The sequence below is a fragment of the Mytilus californianus genome, unplaced genomic scaffold (genome assembly GCF_021869535.1).
Source record: "Mytilus californianus isolate M0D057914Y unplaced genomic scaffold, xbMytCali1.0.p SCAF_6, whole genome shotgun sequence".
Classification (NCBI taxonomy): domain Eukaryota; kingdom Metazoa; phylum Mollusca; class Bivalvia; order Mytilida; family Mytilidae; genus Mytilus; species Mytilus californianus.
The window spans coordinates 8,760,762-8,782,860 of record NW_026262712.1 but is presented as its reverse complement, the minus strand read 5'-3'; the positions used below and the strand labels follow the sequence as shown (position 1 = coordinate 8,782,860).

Genomic DNA, 22,099 nt, shown 5'->3' with positions numbered 1-22,099 from the left:
TGCCAACAAGACAACTCTCCAAAAGAGACCAAATGACACAGAAATTAACCACTGTAGGTCACCGTACGGCCTTAAACAATGAGAAAAATCCATACCGCATAGTCAGCTATAATAGGCCCCGAAATGACAAATGTAAAATAATTCAACCGAGAGAACTATCGGCCTGATTTATGTACAAAATGATGAACCAAAAACAAATATGATACACAGAAACAAACGACAACCACTGAATTACAGGCTCCTGATTTGAAATAGGTACATACAAAATGTGGCGGGGTTAAACATATTAGCGGGCGCCCAACCCTCTCCCTAATCCTGGGACAGTGGTGCAACAGAACAATATAAGAACTGTACAAAACAATAAACAAAAACACGTATGATCAACAGAAACAAGCAATAACCACTCAATCACAGGCTCCTGACTTGGGACAGGCACATATAGAATGTGGCGGTGTTAAACCTGTTAGCGGGCGCCCAACCCTCTCCTAACCTAGGAGAGTGGTTTAACAGTACAACATAAGAACAAACTATAAAAATCAGTTGAAAAAGGCTTAACTCATCAGATGGCTACAAACAGAAATACATGTAACAAAAACACAGAGTGGAAGTGGCAGGGTATTTATACATCCCCACAACAAAAAGACACTAAGTACAGATCTGAGAGTACTCGCAGTTACTGGCAGCTAGTTCAAAGCCAATAACAACTAATATTTGCTATTTACATCTATATTATTTCTCTGGTAATAATAGGAAAAGTATAAATTAAATGATTCTCCTGAATGTCAAATAACTAGACAAGCTTCTATTCCAAATTTTCTATAAATCCCTTGTAAAGATAAGTCCCTATGTACAATAATATTAATTAAAGCTATATGTCAATTATCTTTGTAAAAGGTTCCGCTGTGTACATTGTGCGGTTTTTATAATGAATACATAGTTATCTTTCTCTCTTTCGGTTTCAGTCCGTCTTGCTAATTTTAATGATTTTCGAAAAAACATCAAAATAAAACTATATTTCCCTACATAACGAGAGTTCAAGTGAAAAATCTGAATTCATTGGTTTCATTAAAGAAGCTGTCAGCACTATTACTGTCGCACTGTTAGAACAAATCTAATTATTGTAAATTTTGTGTTTAATCGTTCTATCATGAATGAGAGGAGATATCATGCATACACGTCGATTGGATAAACCAACGACAGAGTTGCATTGGAGTTCATTCAACAAAATGCATAATTATTTACAATGAGAACATTTTGCAAACACTAAATCATTTGTTTACAAATTAACAAATGTCAACATGCATAACAGGTAAATTGCTATTGTATGGAATGATATGGAAAACGAATCCAGAAGTACAAATAACTTTACTTACATTGCATATACAACTTACCATGTAAACATTTTTCTTCAAATTTATACTCATTTCAGTATTAAAGTGTAAAATTAGCAAAGTATAAAATATTTTCCAAAATTGAACTCACACCTTGTTTGAACCAGAGTCGAGCATTCCTGGGTTTTCAAAACAAGTAATACACGTATACACAGATTGTACAAAACTAAATATTTCGTGACCCCCCCCCCCCCCCCCCCCCCCCATCATGTAAGCCCTTTAAGAGCAATTGGCTATGCACGTGAGTTTTAAGACTTTTCCAAAATAATAAAAAGTAGTTTACAGACACTTAATACACGTATACACAGATTGTCCGAAGCTAAATGTTGCTTGTTACAAAAAGAAAATCATTGGCTATACATGAACATTTAATACTTTGAAGCCCGAAGTCTAATGTTTGTTAAAATTTTCATAGCAAATACACTGCAACCGGATATAATGATAATACCCAAGAACATCAGTATCAAATACATACTAGTGGACGCGTATTCGTCATGTGACATGCCACGTGATATATTTTCATAATTCACACTTGTATTATGCACATGAACTGTTGCCTTCACGTTTGTGTCAAAATCGTAAACATCATAGTTACTACTGATATTGTACACTCCAATTTTATACCTTGAGGTTGAATTCCACATATTTTTTTATATAAAGTTGAATCCGTGGGTGCTCAATGGCGTTCTGTTCTGGTTTCTATGTTCTTTAATATACAGCTGAACGATGTTTTGTTCTTCAAAAAAGGTGTGATCTTGTATTTATTTTCTCTTTTTAATCAAACTATCTTCAATTATATCCACTAGGTACTTTATGATTAAACGGGGCGTTCTTCAGACTGAAGTAAATTGGCGTTCCGTCATATTAGGTCTTTATATTAGATTGACACACTTCCAACATGTGATCATCTTCTTTGACCAGAGTTATGTTAACTGCAACTCTTATCCTAATAACATAATACAGTCAATCAAGAATTTAAACTTGAACTTGAGAAATAGTGTGTCTATCAAAAACAGGTAAGTATATTATATTTGCTTAAATCTATATTTTTTCTCTTGTAGTAATAGGAAATACGTAAATGAATCTCCTGAATGTCAAATAACTGCAGAGAAGCTTCTCTTATAACGATGGCAATAGATACTTTCTATAAATTCCTTGTAAAGATGATTCCGTATGTACAAGAACGTCTGTAGGTTATCTACTCACTTCACTGATAGATTGATTGTCTACAGGTTATCTACTCACTTCACTGATAGATTGATTGTCTACAGGCTATCTACTGACTTCACTGATAGATTGATTGTCTACAGGTTATCTACTCACTGTACTGATATATTGATTGTCTATAGGTTATCTACTCACTGTACTGATAGATTGATTGTCTACAGGTTATTTACTCACTTCACTGATAGATTGATTTGTATGCCGGTTATCTACTGACTTCACTGATAGATTGATTTGTCTACAGGCTATCTACTGACTTCACTGATAGATTGATTGTCTACAGGCTATCTACTGACTTCACTGATAGATTGATTGTCTACAGGTTATCTACTCACTGTACTGATATATTGATTATCTATAGGTTATCTACTCACTGTACTGATAGATTGATTGTCTACAGGTTATCTACTCACTTCACTGATAGATTGATTTGTCTGCCGGTTATCTACTCACTTTACTGATAGATTGATTTGTCTGCCAGTTATCTATTCACTGTACTGATAGATTGATTGTCTGCCGGTTATCTACTCACTTCATTGACTGATTTCCTGTAGGTTATATATACATTTTACTGATGTATTTATAGCCTACAAATTATCTACTCACTTAACTGATAGATTGATTACCTGCTTGTTATCTACTCACTTTATTGATTGATTGATTGTCTGCAGTTTTTCTCCTCACTTCACTGATATATTGATTTTGTGCCGGTTATCTACTCACTTTACTGATAGACTGATTGTTATTTAAAATCTTTCTATAAGATTTGTATATGTATTTATTTTACTGACTATTTTTTTCTACAAATAATTAACATTGGTTTTTTTATGGCTGTAGCAGAGCTGGTGGGTTTTGCTTTTTAGTTTATGATTTCTATACATAAGAAACATAACCCCGTTGAATTTGACAAAGACGTAGTAATTTCAAGATAGCACAAGTTAATATAAATACATGAACATTGCATAAAGAAGCATAAACAGTGGCACTTAATTACACACACACACACACACACAATTTAAAACAACAAAGAAATCGGACATTTCTTCAATAAAAGAACACAGAAACCATGTATACATGGTATATATACATTTTTTATTTTATTTTTTTTTTGTCTATTCTCAAAGAAAGAAACATGAGCAACACGACGGGTGCCACATGTGGAGCACAATTTGCTTTACCTCCCGGAGCACCTAAATTCATACCGAGATTTTGAGTTTTCGGTGGGGTTTGTGTTGCTCAGTGTTTAGTTTTCTTTCTTGTGTTTTTTGTACCGTTGTTTGTCGTGTTTTCTTTTTTTGGCCATGTCATTGTCAGTTTGTTTTCGACTGGTCCAGGAGTTGAATGTCCATTTGGTGTCTTTTGCCTGTCTTTTCGTTAACAAAATAAACACAAGCAGGGACCAAACTTTGGAAAGGCACAACAAATGAGGCACTAACTACAAGTTTTTTGTGATCTCAACCCTTTCCATTTTTATAAATATACATATAGATTAAAAGGTTATTTCGTTATGATTATACGTTAATGGGGCAACAATTCAACAGAACAATAAAACTATAAAGAAAACATCACTAGCTATACGATATGACATGCTCATTAATGAAGACCGTTTGCTTCATATAAGTGTTAACATCCTCAATTGTTCTTTTGTCTCATTTTGATAGTTTTCCCATTTGCATCTACCATATATTCTAATTCTTACAACAACATCCAGTCGTCGATAATGGGGGGGTTTATTATTATTTCTTTTAATATTTAGAATTTTTCTATTTACTCTATAAAAAAGAAGATATGGTATGATTGCCAATGAGACAACTCTTATCAAGAGACCAAATGACACAGAAATTAACAACTATAGGTCACCGTACGGCCTTCAACAATGTTTTTTCTCCGCCATTCTCTTTTCTTTAATTTTAGAACCCCGTGATCATCTGTTCTTAATATTTCTTTTAATAAATCTTTTATTCTCTATTCTGTAAACCCACCAAGGCCTTCAATAATGGATACAATGGTGAACCGTTTTGAACGGTAATAACAATGTATATACTTCGTGCGTCCGAATCTCGATTTACTTAGTCATTAGTCTAATGAGTCATTAATTCTTCATTAGCCTAATGCATCATAAAGCTTAATGAGGACTTAATGACCCATTAGGCTAATGTCACGTTCGTACAACCGGCTGCAGATGATCTTTTTGATCAACGGGGACATTAAAAGACAGCAAAATACATCTAAGGTCAATCCACATTAAAACATCTGCAACTTATTATGCAATGTTCCCAAAGTTAACTATAGTACTAATACATATAAGGTCAACTTGCATTAGGAAGTTGGGATATTATAGTTTAAATTGAAAACGTTAAATATTTTTTTTCTTGATATGGAATCTTTATATTTTCAGTGTTTGAAAATACAAAACTAACCCTAACTCTTAGGCTCAAAGGACTTTCAATTACAGTATTTTTAATCTATTTTAGTTGTATGCTATACTAGTAAGTAGGAAACTACATTCACTGAAATCGTCATTTTTCTTCGATGTTGTCTCAATGAAATAACCAGCTGTTTAAAACAAGTTATGCTGTTGAAGATATGAAACGGTGAAATTAAAGTCCGACTAAAAACTAGACGACTATATTGTAGATTTAATGCATATTAAGTTATGTCGTATAAACACATTCATAGTAAGTTAAACAAAATGAAAAATGTTGTAATTTAAGTTTTCTTCGAGCAAGATAAACTGGAGAACCCCATCTCCTTTTTTCAAATTAAATACAAAAACAAACAATTTAAATCTGAAACATTTGCAAAGAAATTACAAAGCAATCGTAATAATAAAAAAGCAGGTCAAAGAGTAAATTTTAAAATAAATGAATTTATGACCTTGAACAGCTCTGGTGTTATATGAGAAGTACTGATTGTTTACTAGTTTTTGGGTTTTTTCTTAAATTCACAGATACTACTGCATATTTTCCGAAGATTTTGTTTTCACTTATTTCTCGATTAATATAAATTCGTGAAAACATCCTCTTGCGTTACTTTAAGTTTAAAGTTAATAATTAATATAATTCAATTCAAATATTTATTGCCATATAAACTCTTGCCTATATAGCAATTCTTTTGATACGATGTCATAAGATTTGAACACCTCAATTGTGTTATTACAGAATAAATAAACCAACGACCAAAATGTAACATCGAGCAGGAACGTATTCGCCATCTTTGTTGTAGGGGCGAGCCAGCCCAAGGACTACAATAATATCATTGCTTTCGTCCGGAATGTTCTCCATGTCAATCCCTGTCACGGGAAATTCGTAACTTCCGGAATCCATCTGTATGCTGCATCTTCTCTTTTCCCATTCATTAAAATATATGGAAACATTTTCAGACCTACATTTCAATATTCCCGTTGAACGTGCGTCAGCATTTTTATTTATGTATCTTGTTTCCTGAATTCCGGGAAATATTTCGTTGACATCACGCTTTGCTGTTTTCGTAAGACGTTGAGTATCAAATGATCCGTTATCCTCCTCAGTCACAAATGAAGCAACAACCATGTCTTCATATCTATGAGGAAGCGGAGTGAAGAAGTCCTCAACAGGGTGATCGGGATTGAAAATTACATGAAACCGGTATGATTTTTTTAAACTGAAATTTCTGCTTGAAGGCCAACAACAGGTTCCCGGCTGTGTGCTTAGAATAGGTCTGTATATCCTCCCGGTCTCCTCATGTAGTCCCAAGTAACAGTGACCTTTGTACATTATAGTCTTAGCGATGATTCTTAAAACAATTTCGGATATAGATGGAGTGGATGGCAATGATTCTAAACTAAAATCTTCAGAATATTGTCGCTCCAGGCCATAAACTGATTGTTTAATACTGTCGGCCATCTAAAATGAAACATTATAATATCAAAAGTAATATGTACTCCATGATGCCGAGTTATTATGAAGTAGAAGTTCAAACAGCTCTTTGACGTTTAATTGTATAATGATCGAATGAAAGGGTGACTAATATTTCAAAACACTATCCAGAAATGGTATAATTTCAGTACAAAATAACACATGCAGTATATTGTTATGTGTTATAAAATATCATATACATGTACAAACATATTCAAATGGATAATTGAAGCTAATATTGAGACATACAGAGTACGTGACCCATATTCGCCGCGGACACCTTTTCGTCGATTAACTATTTTCTCTGGATGCTTGTCATGAAGGGAGGTGTGCGCTATTTGTTTGATTGGACAGTATCCATATTATAGTTTTCAGGTATATACGAGTAAACTTGCAAAAATAATCAATGCCAAACACAATGACGTTTGTATGAACCCCTAACCCTAGTCAAATGGGCAACTGCCGCGCAAAATGCACATTGATAATGACCTGGAATTTTGTTTCGTTCTCCTAAATGAAAAGGAGCAGGTTTTCGTTTTTTTTTCCTGAATGAAGTTTAATTGGAAATTCTTTCTATATCACGCCTCTCACTGCTCATTTTTCTTTGTGCATGAATGCACGTTGTGACTCTGTGGTATACCGTATACATTTTTTGGGGGGTAATCTACGTCTTCCTAGATATTTAATTATTCATTTCAAATATGTGCAGGCGCTTTATATAAACTACTTAATAAACATAGGGCCTAATAAAATATTACATGGAAAACTACGCATGCGCAGTAGGTAAGCAAATATTTTATGTGGGTTTTCGATCACAATTGAGTCGAGCAAATTTCACGCTTTAACATGTTGTCATAGGGTTATTGAATATTTTCGAGTTATATATCACGGGTAAAATGCTATGTTTGTACGCTTCCGAATGAAAACAAAAACTTTTTTTGAATAATTTGCATAATTTTTAAGAAATCATGAATTTCTGTTGCCAAAGCTGAAATGTGACCTTTGAAAGTTGCCATTGACCTGACGAATAGCCAATGGAGTTATCGCAATTTCCGTAACGCATTGCAGGATATATAAAGACCAACCAAATTAAGGCATGTTCATATCACTTATTCATATCACACTCAGTATCGAATATGAGTTCAAGCTGTCAATCATTTTTTTTTATATTACAAATTATATATACCACGTGTCTTACTCATTAAATTTTTTAAACAAGATCGTCCTTCGGATGTACGGGGTACATACCAAAGAGACAAAATAAAAAATCATATGTCCAACTAAAATAGACAAAACCAAGCAAACAAAGAAAACGACGAAAAGATATATATAACAATTACAAAAAATTGCACAGAAAACTAAAGATTGAACAATACGAGATCCCTAAAACCCTGTTGTGAACTCAACTGCGCCTATGGAGTCACCAATAAAATCGAATTATTTTTCAGCGTTAATACTATCTACTGGTAATTTAGTTCAGGTTAGCTTGCATTTATTCACACAACTTCATGGAGCGCATCTGGATTGTAAATGCATATAGTTTGATATCTGAGAACTACTCCTCTCCCTTTTGTTTTCATTGTAAATGTGTAAATGTATGCATTGCCTTTTTCTTTCCTCTTAAAGTTTGAAGCAGTTTTCGATATTGCAATCAAATAAGATTGAAACTAGAATATGAAATCATGAAAGCAGATAACTTCTCTTCTGTTCTAAGTTATTACGGGTAATGAAGGTGATTTTTCTTTATTCTTTATACTTTTTCCCCATTATTCTCTATTTTCATATTGTAACACCCCATTACTCTCTATTCTTTATTTGTTTGGTCCATTTTTCTCTATTCTTTATATTTTTTTTACCATTATTCTCTATCCTGTCAACCCTATCCACACCCTCATACATGTATTAATTATGACCTCGATATGTAGTGCATGTGTGTCGTAATTTTTCTCTTTTGAAGACGTATGCCACACATGTCATACGTTTTATTTTCATATTCAATAACAATTTTGTTAAAAGAGAAATAAACTAGACATTTATTCACTTTGAATCATTTTCATTTTTCGATTTATTTTTTTCTTACAGAAAAAGTCTGTCAACTCTAAGGAATCATTCACGACTTTTCACGAGAGGCGGCGCTGCGGTTCTACAGGTGGTTAGTTGGACGCTTGATTTCACGGAAACGCTTACCGCTTAGATAAACAAATGGACGTCAACGACCAGTACTTGTACTGGCCTCTTAAAAAGTTAAAGAATGAGCTGGCAAGTCGTGGTGCAGTTGGAACAGGAAGAAAGGCAGACCTTATTGAAAGGTTTTTAAATATAATGTGTATTTTTAATGAATCTTATTGATCCTTATACCCTGCTAAAGTCTGCCGGTTTCCATTACATGTAGTATGATGTACATGCATACATGATGCCACATCACGTTTTTTCAAAGATATATTTTAAAGCAATTTCTTGTCGAATATTATTCAACTTGGTACCAAAAGAAAAAGTATTTTCACAGGTTCGTTTGTGTATTTGATTATGTTATTGCTGAGAAACGTTTTTATTTACTGATGATGTTTTTGTTGCTATATATTTTTCCATCTAATAAAACCTAAAAAATATTATATTTGTACATATCAATAGTAGCCAATGACTGAACAATACAAATACACTAGAAAAAAAGAAGATAAGTGATAGATCTATATGTGTTGGTTAATGCTCTGAAGCCAGTGAAGGAGATAAGCTTCAACATAATATTGTACTGCAAAAAAAAGATTTTTATAGGATATATATATAGCAAAATTGGGTAGGTGATAGGCGATACATATTTTTGGCCATGGAAAGAATTGCAAACAAATATCCAGTCCCCTCAGTCATAAAAATTACAGTGAGTATTTATGCTCCCTGTATATATTTGGTAGAGAATAAGCACCAGCTACATGTACATGTATGTGTTTCTTCCAAAATATGTTTCTCAAACATATTCTTTATTTATACTTACTGTTTTTATTTCCTCGAATACTTCACATCATTATATACTTTTTAAACATTCATTTTAAACAAAAATAAGGAGATGTGATATGATTGCTAATGCCATGAGACATTACTATCCAATGCCTTGTACATTTTAATTCAATAAATGTAATTTTAGAATACTCAAATATCATTTTGTAATTGTATACTTGAGAACACTTCATTCTATTTTTTTTTTTAATTCATTTGCAAAAAACACATTTTTTATTTTCTTTTGTAGACTAAGAGCATATGATAAAAATCAGAATTTCAAAAATCCTGTTATCCATGCTCCAGAGCCATTGGAGGTAGAATGGCCTGTTTCAGGGTTTAAACAGTTGAAGAAGGAGCACAAGCTCATCATGCCGAAATTATCAAGAGAGCAAATAGAGGCTTATTTCTTGTATAGGATGGCAGGTAAGTACATGTTGTTAACCCTGTTTATTTATGATCTTCATGCTTGATTTATAATAACTGTGTTTTTTTGTACCTATAAAATCTTTTTGCTTCTTAATTATTATAACTGTTATACCTTCACATTTAAATATTTAAAAGAGAAGGAAGACACAAAAGGGACACTCTTAAGTTATACATTTAAGTAAAAAAAAAATACCACGGACAAAAATAAATTAAAAAAAAAAGAAAAGGATAAACATCAATAACAAAACTTCACATAGAAAACTAGGGACTAGCAACACATACCTATAATTGATTAATATAATTTTTATCTTTTAGAGGACAATGTGTATAGTGGTGACCTGCAATCTATGACAAAGGGTCAACTGATGTTTGAAAGCCATAGAGTTTTAGCGTGTTCTATTTTAAAAAATGATAATGGGATATTTCTTAGTGGTGTGGTAGGAGCAGCTATGAAGAAAAAGGTATCATTACACTTTCTGCTCTTAATCTTTATCTTAGTGGAGAAATATTTAGTAATCATGAATCTTCACTTATTATTAGTTTTGAAAGATACATTTATTTTTACATTTTAGTTATTCATTATTTTTTAAATGTCAGCTTCACTTCAAAAGATCACACATGAAATTTCATTGCTTCTGTTTCTATTACCTTCAAATTTACAATTTATTTTGTATTCAGGTAACTTACAACTACAGGTTGAAACTTGAAAAGAGCTCTGGTGATCCACTGAACTCACATTGTGAATGTCCGGCTGGAAGGGGACCACATGGATCCTGCAAGCATGTGGCAGCAGTGCTAATAATGATTAGTGAGTTCATAGCAACTGGCAATGTAAATACAGGAAGGTCGTGTACTGACACTTTAATGATGTTTACCAAGCCAAAATCATCATATAGTGGTATGTAATTTTTGTGATTTTCATAGTGCAAAACTGTAGTGGTAGCCTAAAGCCACCTGACGAGTACCCTTGGCAGGGACGAAACAGTTTAAGCAAAAATCTCATTAATCACCAGAAATTTGCCAAAACTTACCCTTTTATAAATTTCAATTACATACTTTATAACTTTTTCCACATTGGTAATACACCTTAACAATCTCTGAACCAGATCTAGCATTGTACCATGTGTTATAAAAATATCATCTTTAGTTTATGCTGTAGAATAAAGTATTGAGCAGAACTTCATCACAGATACTCAATTGTGAAATGTAGGTTAGATTGACATAATTTCCCTTGGTCTAGCTTACTTCAGGACCAATTAAGATCTGCAGTATAAATAAGAAGATGTGGTATGAGTGTCAACATGGTCAATGAGACAATTCTCCATCCAGGTCACAATGTATAAAAGTTAATAATTATAGGTCAAAAGACAAGTCTTCAACATGGAGTCTTGACTCACATGGAACAGCAAGCTATAAATGGCCACAAAAATGGCTATTGTAAAACTCTTCAAACTGGAAAACCAACAGTCTAATAATCTATATAAAAAAAGTAACACCTATGAACCACACCAACAAACGACAACCATCTGACAACAATGTATTTACCAAGATGCATTGACACATCAGCATCAGTTACTACAAACTGGACCACAACATGAATCTGTATTCATAGTTTGGGTAAAATAAACTGTTATCACAGAGATATGTCTCGCCTTTTTGTAATTTTGATAATGCAAATGTTGAAATTAAAATAGCAATACTTTAACATGTAAGTTATACAAATATTCAAAGTCGATGAACCATGACTGAAGGTACATGGCTAAACAATCTCCATGGAATGAGATGTGCCAATGCTAATACAACTGCATACCAAATACCATTGACTTATTATAAGTCGTTCTTAAACAAACCTAAACACAAACATTAACTTGTAAACTATGTTAAAGTTTCAAAGTCAATGAACCATGATCAGGGGTTGGGCTATATAATCTCCATGGAAACGATACTTGCAAATGCCAATAAATTTGTGTACCAAATATCATTGACTCAACATTAGCAGTTCATCTTAAACTGATCTAATCACAAACTAATACATGTAAACTAAGCAAAAGTTTCAAAGTAAATAGACCATGACTGAGGGGGCGGGGCCAAATATTCTCCATGGAAATGAGATGTGCTAATGCTTATACAACTGAACACCAATTAACATTGGCCTACCACTAATGGTTCCCCTTGAACTGACCTAATCACAAACTAAAACATGTTAACTTAGCAAAATTTTCAAAGTCTATAGACCATGACTAAGGGGGCGGAGCCAAATAATCTCCATGAAAAATGAATATGCTAATGCTTATACAACTGCATACCAAATATCATTGACCTACCACTAGTGGTTCCTCCCCATAAATTGACCTAATCACAAACTAATACATGTTAACTATGAAAAGTTTCAAAGTCTATAGCCCTTGACTGATGGGGCGGGGCCAAATAATCTCCAAGGCGAGACAAAAAAACTGTATAACAAATGCTACCAATTAACTAGATAAAAAGTAACTTCCAGATTTTTTGTTGCATAGTAAAATGCATCTTTGCAGTTTACTTCTGTTCTTTTAAGGGTCTCCAGTGAAAGCAGAAAAGTTGCCAACTAAGAGAAAGCTGGCACCAGTTTATCTTGCTGATCCTAGACCAATTAAATACAGAAACTGCCCAGGTTACAATGACCACATCAAAAACACTGTAACAAACTTCTGCAGTGTATCATCAATGGACTTATCAATTAGATACTTGTATGAAAAAGCTGATATTCAGGTAAGTGTGACTGTTTATTATAATTGTATAAATATATCAACATAAACAGTTTAACAGAATAAACAATACAATTAAAATAACATATTATATATTATATATATATATCTATATTGGTAAATTCATTAATCTATGTATATCATAAACACTGACCCTCATGAGTCATAACAACATTAAATAAATTCATAAATATTCATTTCTTCCATTAATATCATAAATCACTTCATTGTTTTATATTTATTTTCAGGCAGCAGCCAAAGATCATGATTATTGTCCCATGCCTTTTACTGAGCATTCGGTTGATAGAGCAAATAAGGTATTAAAAACTGGTTCAATAAATTTGGATCACAGTTTGGTAAAAAATTGAGTTATCCCCCTTTGTCCTAGAAATATACTAAAAATGTAAATGCAAGTTACCCAGGAAAAATGACATAAGGATGCATGAAGTTCATCAATCATTAATCTGTTGTATAAATTTACCTAATGCTTAACACGACAAAATAAGAGAGGGTTTTTAATATTGTCATTGAGCTTTCCTATTATGTTCTTCAAAATGCTTTAGATATTTTTACTTTGGTAATGATTAAAGTCTTAAGGTAGCACTACAGTCAGAATTTTCTGACTCCAACCAACAGTCTTTAAAGATTAATTACTCCAAAACCACTCAATGGATTTTTAAAATCTTTAACTCATTTTAAAGCTGAAATATTACTCTTTCTGAATCCAAAGATAAATTTATTTTTGGTATGATAAATCTCAAAATATAGCTCATCAATTGCCAAAAAAGTGGTCTTCCAACTTGGATGGAAATGGCACATTCAGGTCAAATGGTAGTAAAAATTTGTTTTCATCCCTTTAATCAACCATATACAAGCTGCAAAACCTTGTCTCAGATTTTTGATATATGCCTCCAGTAAGAAGATATATTGATTTAACTGCTGGGTGCCAAACCTCATTTCACCTTTCATCTTTGGAGACCTATAAATTCATTTAGAAACAAATTATCCAAAAACTGGGACACGGTATTGTAGAAAATACTACCTTTAATCACATATATCAAAGTCAAACCAAAGGGGGTACCCATAAAGTTTATATTTTTAGTTTTACCTCACAAATCTCATGAAAAATTGTTCTGAGAAATGACCCTAAAATGGAATTTCCCCCTTAGAACCCCTATAAATGCAACATAAATAAAAAAAAATCCACTGGGAACACCCCAGGAGTATTCTGACACCATTACTTTATCAATAGAACCACACACTTTGTCTCTTTGATGCTCTAATGCTGTAAATTTTGCATTATGTGTGGCACTGTGCAACACTAACTTGGCATTTGGCGGGAGTTTGACGTCACAGATTTGACCAATATCTGTGATGTAGTAATTAAAAATAGACAAAGCTTCGCCTCTGTCCAGACAGTCTAAGCTAAGAGAATAACAGGATTGACCAGCTGCATGTAATCAATATTTAACATCATTATTCTCACTATAAAGAATAATTTTCATTTGTATTTTAAAAAGAAATATACTATTACTGAAATTAGCTAGAACATTAAAATTGTGCATCAAAAGACATGTTCATAAAAAGATCCAAGACCATCCACTTCTTTAAAAAAAGACACTCCCACATGATTTTTGAGTTTTATGGAATTGAAAAATTTCACATAAACTTAAAATCGGTTAAAATGCCTAAAAACTGTATTTAAATGTAGAAGACCAAATAGAAGAAATTTATACAGGCAGTCAGAGGCTTTCAAAGATACTTTCACACTCTTTTCCATATTTTTTTTTCATTTTTTGTAGATTTCTTCCTTTTAGATTTTTTCCTTTTCATTTCTTTTTCTCTGTTTATAAACATGTTACATAAATTACCTTTGTTGCAATACAATGAGATAAGACCACAATATTTATCTTGTGGTCAGGGATTAACAGCTGGACACTAGTATCAACTGATGATTGACATATTAGCCCCTCCCAAATGCCTATATATTTAGATTAATTACCATGTGCTTTCATTTACATAAGTTCATTATCAATTTACTCCCTGTTGTGATATGATAATGACTTTGGGATTTTTACAAACTGTGCAGAATAATACTTAATTCAAAATTATGTGATAAAAAAAATATCTTCAAAAAATCATTGTTAGACTGTAGTGCTACCTTAATTTGATAAAGATATGGAATCATGGATAAACAATTATTTTCAAAAAGGAGTGGACTAAATTAAATTATTCAAAGTTTTTCTTCTTTTAATTTACAGGATCATGATATTAGAATCAATCAATCAGAATGATATTATGTTTTCATATAGGTTACACAATCAGATATAGATTTGATTGAGAGGTCTTCCCGCCTACAAAGTTGCAGTCCCAAGTGGTTAGAAGAAAGAAGATGGAGACTCACAGCATCTACCTTCGGCGAGATTTGTAAAGTCACTTCAAGACGGAACACTAACAAATTTTGTCATTCACTTTTTTATGGCTCAAATATTCAGAGCAAAGCACTTAGTCATGGCAAAAACTATGAAGCTAAAGCATTGAAGGCTTTTAATTTAAAATTTAATGTGAATGCTAAAAGATGTGGTTTTTATGTCAGTATTGATAAATCTTTCCTTGGTGCTTCACCTGATGCCATTTTAGAGGATGGTAAAGCAATTGTCGAAATTAAATGCCCCTACAATGGAAGAAATGAAGATGTTAAGCCTGGTCCAAGTTTCAATTTTTTACAGATGGATAGTAATGGCAATATTGTTTTGAAAGAGAGCAGTAATTATTATGATCAAATTCAAGGGCAGCTTTTTGTCACCAAAAGATCTCTATGTTACTTTGTTGTTTATACCTTATGTGATTTGTTTGTACAAAAAATCAGCCTTAATGAGGAGTATTGTAATAACTGTCTTGTTCCAAAACTGGAGTCATTTTACCAAAGAGTTTTCAGACCATATGTTGCTTCAACATTGTAAATTTGTAGTAAAAATCATACGAAATACAATTAAAACAAATAAATATTTTATCAATACATATTCACTGATTACAACTAGTAGTTATTCAATTTGGAATGTCATTTTATTTGTAATTTGATACATGTATAAAATTATTTTTCTAATATATTGATTTGATTTGAAAATTAAATGCCCCTTTAACAAATCTCTTTGAAGTTTTTTTGTAATATGCTGGTTTATATCTTTATCTAAAGTTAAATCTACCTATACAATCAACCAGGAATGATAAAAAAATCTCTCAAAAAGGGACAGATAACTCTTTTAATTCAATTGATTGAACTGTTATCCCATTATACTTTTAAGGTTAAGAATGACTTACTGAAGCAAGCAAAATATCTCTTTATAATGAAAGAAGAAATAAATTATTTACTTATATTATTGAAGAGCTAATTCTTTAATTTGATAATCCAATTTATTTAGTACATATATATGTATGTATTAAACAGTTTTGAGATGCAAGATAATTATTATAACACGCAATATTTGTAACCAGTAAATACTAATTTTTGCATGCTAGAATCTCAAACACTTAACTTTACAATTTTCATTTATTAAAACCAAATAAAGTGATGCCAATTAAAAAAATCATAATAAATTTTTCTTTAGTGATAAATATACCAGTATTGAGTTGTTTGAATAATTTTACCTCCTGTAAGTTGGGCTTTTTATAATATAGTTATATTATTTACTTTATGGTATGTGTTTTTCTCATTTTGAAGGCCTTTATGTGATATTTAGTCTCTGGTCGATATTGTCTCATTCATAATCATACCACATCTTCTTGTACAGAAGAAGGTTACCTTTCAGATTACCATATTTTATGATTAGAATTTATAGTACAATAAAAAGAAGATCCTTTTATTCCACTGCTTAAACATATTGATATTATTAATTCGTATATTTTAACTAATTTGATTCATTTAGGGATAGTCACATGTTAAACTATATTTTCGAAGCTAGGTAGAAAACGGCGGATAGCAAAAAGCATATTGCATAGCAAAAAACATATTGCACGGTTATTTTTAGAATACTCTAAAACCGATATACTTTGTGACGTCATGTAATGAATTTCATGATATTGTTTAAATTTTATAAAAAAATATCTATGATCGAGTATTTGAAGAAAAAAAATCTTCAATTTATACATACGATGTAAAAAAAAACAAACATAAAAATAAATGAAATAACATCTGATATGTTGTTATTGCCTAGGAGACAATATGATATCTATAAAATTCCAACAAAATCAAATGACAATTTTGATACAAATTTGGTAGGAAATTAATAATATAACAATTATAGCCCATGTATGAGGTCAATACAGGATATATCATCCCAAATAAGTATATCAACCTCGGATTTTGTCCTCAGTCAATATATTTCTTTCAGGTCAATATATCCTTGTATCGACCTCATACAAAGGCTATAATTGTATATAACAGCTTACACGTTAGTTCAATATTTGATTGGTTGAGACTATCCCACACGTCATTAAACAAATCTTCATATTCCCCTCTGAAATGTTAGGACTACATAGTGTGACATAACGATTTGAACTTTTTTTGTTAAAAAGCTATAGGAAAAATCATTAGCGTGTTTGTATTTATTTCAGACACTAAAGCAAATACACTAATAATTAACTTTTGATCCGGACTGTTTAGGACAAATAAAAAAAGACGTGTGTTTCCCATTACCCTACCCTCCTTATTTTTTAAGCTCAAAAATAGCCTACCCTAAAGTTTTTTTGTCATTTTCAATAAGCACTTTTAAAGTCAGAATGTCTCTCCCATAGACTGAATGTAAAAAAAAGGATAAAATAAAAAAAAAATCCATACCTTCTTACCAAATTTTTTTCAAAGATGTAGTAGAAAACACACATATTATTTTTTTGACCTTATCAATGCATATGTGTTGTTTAGCAGATAAGGAATAAAAATGTATACAAACTAATATTTTATGTACATGTAGTAAACAAAGCATAGGCAGTGGAATAAAACATTTATTTCCCTTGGATTCGGGTGATATGAGGATTTGTTCCCTCCTTGAAAAATCATATTTCTCTCGGGCAAAGCCCTCGTGAGATATAAATATTCTTGAGTGAACAAACCTTCATATCTCCCTGATGCACGGGAAATAAATGTATAAAGTCACATTGTGTTTTTAAAACATCAAGCATTTCCATGTACAATATTCTTCCTGAAATTTGAAATTGCAAAACAAACAAAAACTATTCTTGAACCCAATTGCAGCTTTGACTTACAAATACCATGTTTTAATATTTTAAAACTTTTTGTTAAACCTATAACTCTCTCTATGTGTATACGCTTTGAAGCTACCCTTCGGTCATGAAGAACTTCAGCTGGATCCAACTGGGATTTACCTTTCAGGAAATTTGGTATATTAACTTGAACCCCTTGATTTGCAAATAGATCCTGTACAAGTATACCCCTATCTGCCATAATGGCATCACCTTTTTCAAAAGATTTCGATGCAGGGTCAAGTAAATTAGACTTCTCAATTATTTGTCTGTCAGATGCAGAACCGCCATATGAATCAGATATAAAAGTTATAGCTCCTCGTGGACTGCATCCAATCATGGTCTTTAGCGTGTTTTTGTGTTTGTAATTTGACCAAGTTGCACTCTGTGACTCTACATTTGATGGTCTTTCAATTGGTATTTCTGTAGCATCCATTATCACTCTGGTTTTGGGAAATTTTTTAGAGAAATCACTAGGCATGGTTTCTTTTATTATTTCTTTAGAAGGCCAAATGTTAATTTCTTTAAGCTGAAAATACAGGTAATTAATCCAAGTGATGATGATCCTAGAAACTGTGGATTGTGATACTTTAAAAAGCATTGACAATTCAATATCCTCTTTGTTTTGTCTAAGTTTGATTAAAGTCATAAAAAGTTGATCAATAGGATCGAGTAAATTACACCTAAAATCAAGTTTAAATGCACTTGGTCCAAGACAATGAAAAAACATCATGTAATGGTCAAAATTTTGAAAACCAATGTAATAGTTGATAATTTTGTTATCTTCTTTGAACGATTCTATTGAAAATTTACCAAATGATGGAATGTCACTTTGGATACTTTGGTTTTGCTGTGAGGATTCATTAAGATTGAATTTAACTGGCTCCTGAGCTTCTTTTGTAGTTTCAATTTCAGTTTCATATTGGATCTCTAAAGAATCATCATTAATTAAGTGTGGTGTTGCTGATGAAGTATCAGATCTACTTTTAAATCTTTTTGCTCTTGGAGACTCTTCAGAACATGTCTTCATCTTAAATTCGAACACAGAAGGAATAGCATTTTCTGTAAGTCTGCAGCGATCACCTGCATAAAAAAAAACAATGAATTTGTTTAATAACATCATATCCATTTTCTTTACATTTTAAAGCTACAGGTTTGAGTTAATGCAGTTGTGAAACAACACATTTAAAAAGTACTTTGAGCTTGTGTAAGTTTATATAAAAATAAGAAGATGTGGTATGATTGCCTATGAGACAACTCTGTACAAGTGACCAAATGACATGGAATATAACAACTATAGATATTTGATGAAATATGTGAAGATGGCATTTTTTTTTTTTAGTTTCTCTTATGCTTATTTTATATTTCGTTACATTTTTTTTGCATGGTAATTTTGAGCTTGAAATACTTGTATTATACAGATATTGTATAGACACTTGCATTGTATATTGTTAAACAGCAGTATGTACATGTATGTATGTTGACAACTAGATGTGTTGGGTTACTTGTGTTGTTGATTTGCTGTATTGAAGATGGATAGTACATTTTTACATGTACAGTTACTGTATATATCATTAATTTTCAAATTTAAGGATTAAAATAGAAGTAAACAAAGCTAATAAAAATAAACTTCCCAACAGCTCATAAGATTTTTCTTTAGAAGCCTTGATCTGTTGATTTCATTGCCTCTTGGTTATCCTAGGGAAAGAAAACAAAAAACACAAAGCAACATGCAAACAAAAACATATTTAAGTGTACCCATTTTCAGTGTTTTTTATACTATCAAACAATATTTATAAAAACATCACTTCTTATTAATATGAAAAGGTAAAAGAAATATTAATACAATATTACATACATTTGTACATGTATTCATTTGTATTTTGATATTCAGTTTCAGGTGCAAAATAAACATGTATGATGTTTTACAATAAACAATGACTTAGAGTGAAGTATAAAAGAAAACCTAGTATGAAGCTGTATCAAAAGAAATAAACATCCTTTCATTTTTTGTGATAGACATGATTTATTTTGCTTATGAATTTTTTGTATCTGCTTGACAAAAAATTAAACTACCATTTGTGAATGTTTATAACAAGAATTTTTTAATCATAGTTGATTTCAGTTTCTTTTCTCGATTTTTAACCAAGAAACAAACCTATTTTACACTTAATGATAGAGCACAAGTTTACAGAAAACATCAAACTTTGCCTTCGATCAGTCATTTAAAAAAAAAATGTACATACTGAAACATTTTTCATAGTATTATATTAATATATGATATATTAATAATATAGAGGCCACAAAAAACCCACACACACACATAATAAATTAAAGGAAAGTACCTAAAACACTAAGATGGGTACACATTGTATAAAAAAAATTGCACAAAATATTAAATATAAATTAAAAACCAATGTCAATAGACAATACTATAACTATAAGTCAAAGATCACACACTTTGAAAATTTGTAACAAAATAAAAGTTTATAAATTTCATACAAAAAAAACTACTGTCATATCAATCCTTTATCTAGTATAACTAACCTGACAATGTTCTTCGGTAATCAGTGGCAAGAAAATGGTCATAGCAAACCACGTCATGTTGACCAGGATTCCACAACTTCTTTGTTTTACCGTCAGTTCTCCTGATTGCAACCCTCCATTTCATCCTCATTGTCGGATCATTCGGAAACCGATGTCCCCCAGAAGCCTTACACCCAGGCACACAACATCTTTGGGGCATTTTATGGTTTTACAACGCTTGAAAGTTCTTAAAATATATGTTCATGTCTTGGTGTCATTGTTTGTTTACGTTGGTTTCAAGCGTCTGACGCGTTTAAAACGCCCGATTAACCACCTATGGAACAACAACGCCACCTGACGCGTAAAATATGAAGGGTGATTCCTATTGTAACAGTAGCATTTATAAAAATATAAACTGTATTGGAGTTGGGTTACTGTCATTGACTTATTCGACTTTTATTCATTTGTTTATATGTATTCTATCAATATTTCTGGATTTTGATTATATAACTGATGTTTACAATTACATCAGCGTAAACTATCAAATCTAGGTCAAATGTCTGACTAATAAATTTATTTACAAAAATATGGTGATATAATTATAAAATAAATATATCGTTAAAAAGTTTAGCAAATAAGATCAAGAATAAGGTTACCTTCAAGTGTATGAGTTCCAGCTTATGTTCCTCGATAAAGTAGATTAAAAAAAATTGTTGTATAGTATAATCAGTCTTTGCCACCAAAAATGATTTGATAAAACTATTAACCAAAAAATGCAACACTAAAACGAACGTACAATATTTACTCTTTAACATCTATACATTCCCAAATCTGAAACAGCAGTGGCGGATCAAGGGGGTGTTCCGGGGGATGGAACCTGCCTTTTGTTTGACAACTAACGCTTTTGTCACGTGTAGGGACATGTGGTTGGAGTCCCCTTTTTATATATGACTTGCATGCACTACAAACCAGTAAAAGTCTGAAATGGCCTATATTTGTACTCGACTGTACTGATTTTTACTCGACCAGTCTGAATTGGTCTGAAATTTACTTGATAATACTCGACTGTAGTCTGAACCATACTTAACAGTCTGAACTTGTACTCGACCAGTACTTACCCATTTTATTTTCGTCTGACCCATGCTCGACCTAATCTGAACCATGCTCGACCTAGTCTGAACCATACTCGACCTAGTCTGAACCATACTCGACCTAGTCTGAACCATACTCGACCAAGTCTTAACCAACCTAGACCTAATTTTTGTTTCTATCTATCTATTGTATTTCATCAATTTAGGAACTGTTTTAACAGCTATTTCCCCTGGCTAGAAATTTGAACAACAATTTGAAATTAAAAATGTATTCAATATGGCATTGAAACCAAAATTTCACAATAAACATAGTATAAATTCAACACCATGTTTATCAACACTTACATATATATATATCACCTTTAAAATAAAAATAAAACAAACTGATCAAATAATCTCAAAACTGAATTGTGACTAATATTTTCTATGTTATTCAAATTTTTTTAATGTTTCAGATATATTTTATGGTTACTGGACAATTTTCACCATTTACTTAAGCCTTGTATAGATTTATGGTGTCAGTTGAGTTAAGTTAATAATGCAGTGAA

General features: G+C 31.8%; 1 protein-coding gene and 1 long non-coding RNA gene across 3 annotated transcripts; one reads left to right on the top strand and one right to left on the bottom strand.

The window, feature by feature from the left end:
* Nucleotides 1-5,242: 5,242 nt before the first annotated feature.
* Nucleotides 5,243-21,246, bottom strand: LOC127706972 (uncharacterized). Its single transcript, XR_007984684.1, has 2 exons — nt 21,117-21,246; nt 5,243-6,499 (listed from the first exon to the last, which is right to left on the bottom strand). It is a non-coding gene; the product is annotated as an uncharacterized LOC127706972 (long non-coding RNA).
* LOC127706966 (uncharacterized) lies at nt 8,669-14,057 on the top strand. Of its 2 annotated transcripts, XM_052211709.1 has the most exons (6): nt 8,669-8,820; nt 9,753-9,928; nt 10,247-10,392; nt 10,610-10,829; nt 12,486-12,679; nt 12,924-14,057. In XM_052211709.1, exons 1-6 carry the CDS (start codon nt 8,714-8,716, stop codon nt 13,041-13,043), a joined length of 963 nt encoding a protein of 320 aa, XP_052067669.1. In that variant the 5' UTR covers nt 8,669-8,713; the 3' UTR covers nt 13,044-14,057. The 2 variants fall into 2 exon arrangements, with proteins under 2 accessions (XP_052067669.1, XP_052067670.1); XM_052211710.1 differs by lacking the exon at nt 8,669-8,820 and having other exon boundaries at nt 8,881-9,928.
* Nucleotides 21,247-22,099: the final 853 nt, after the last annotated feature.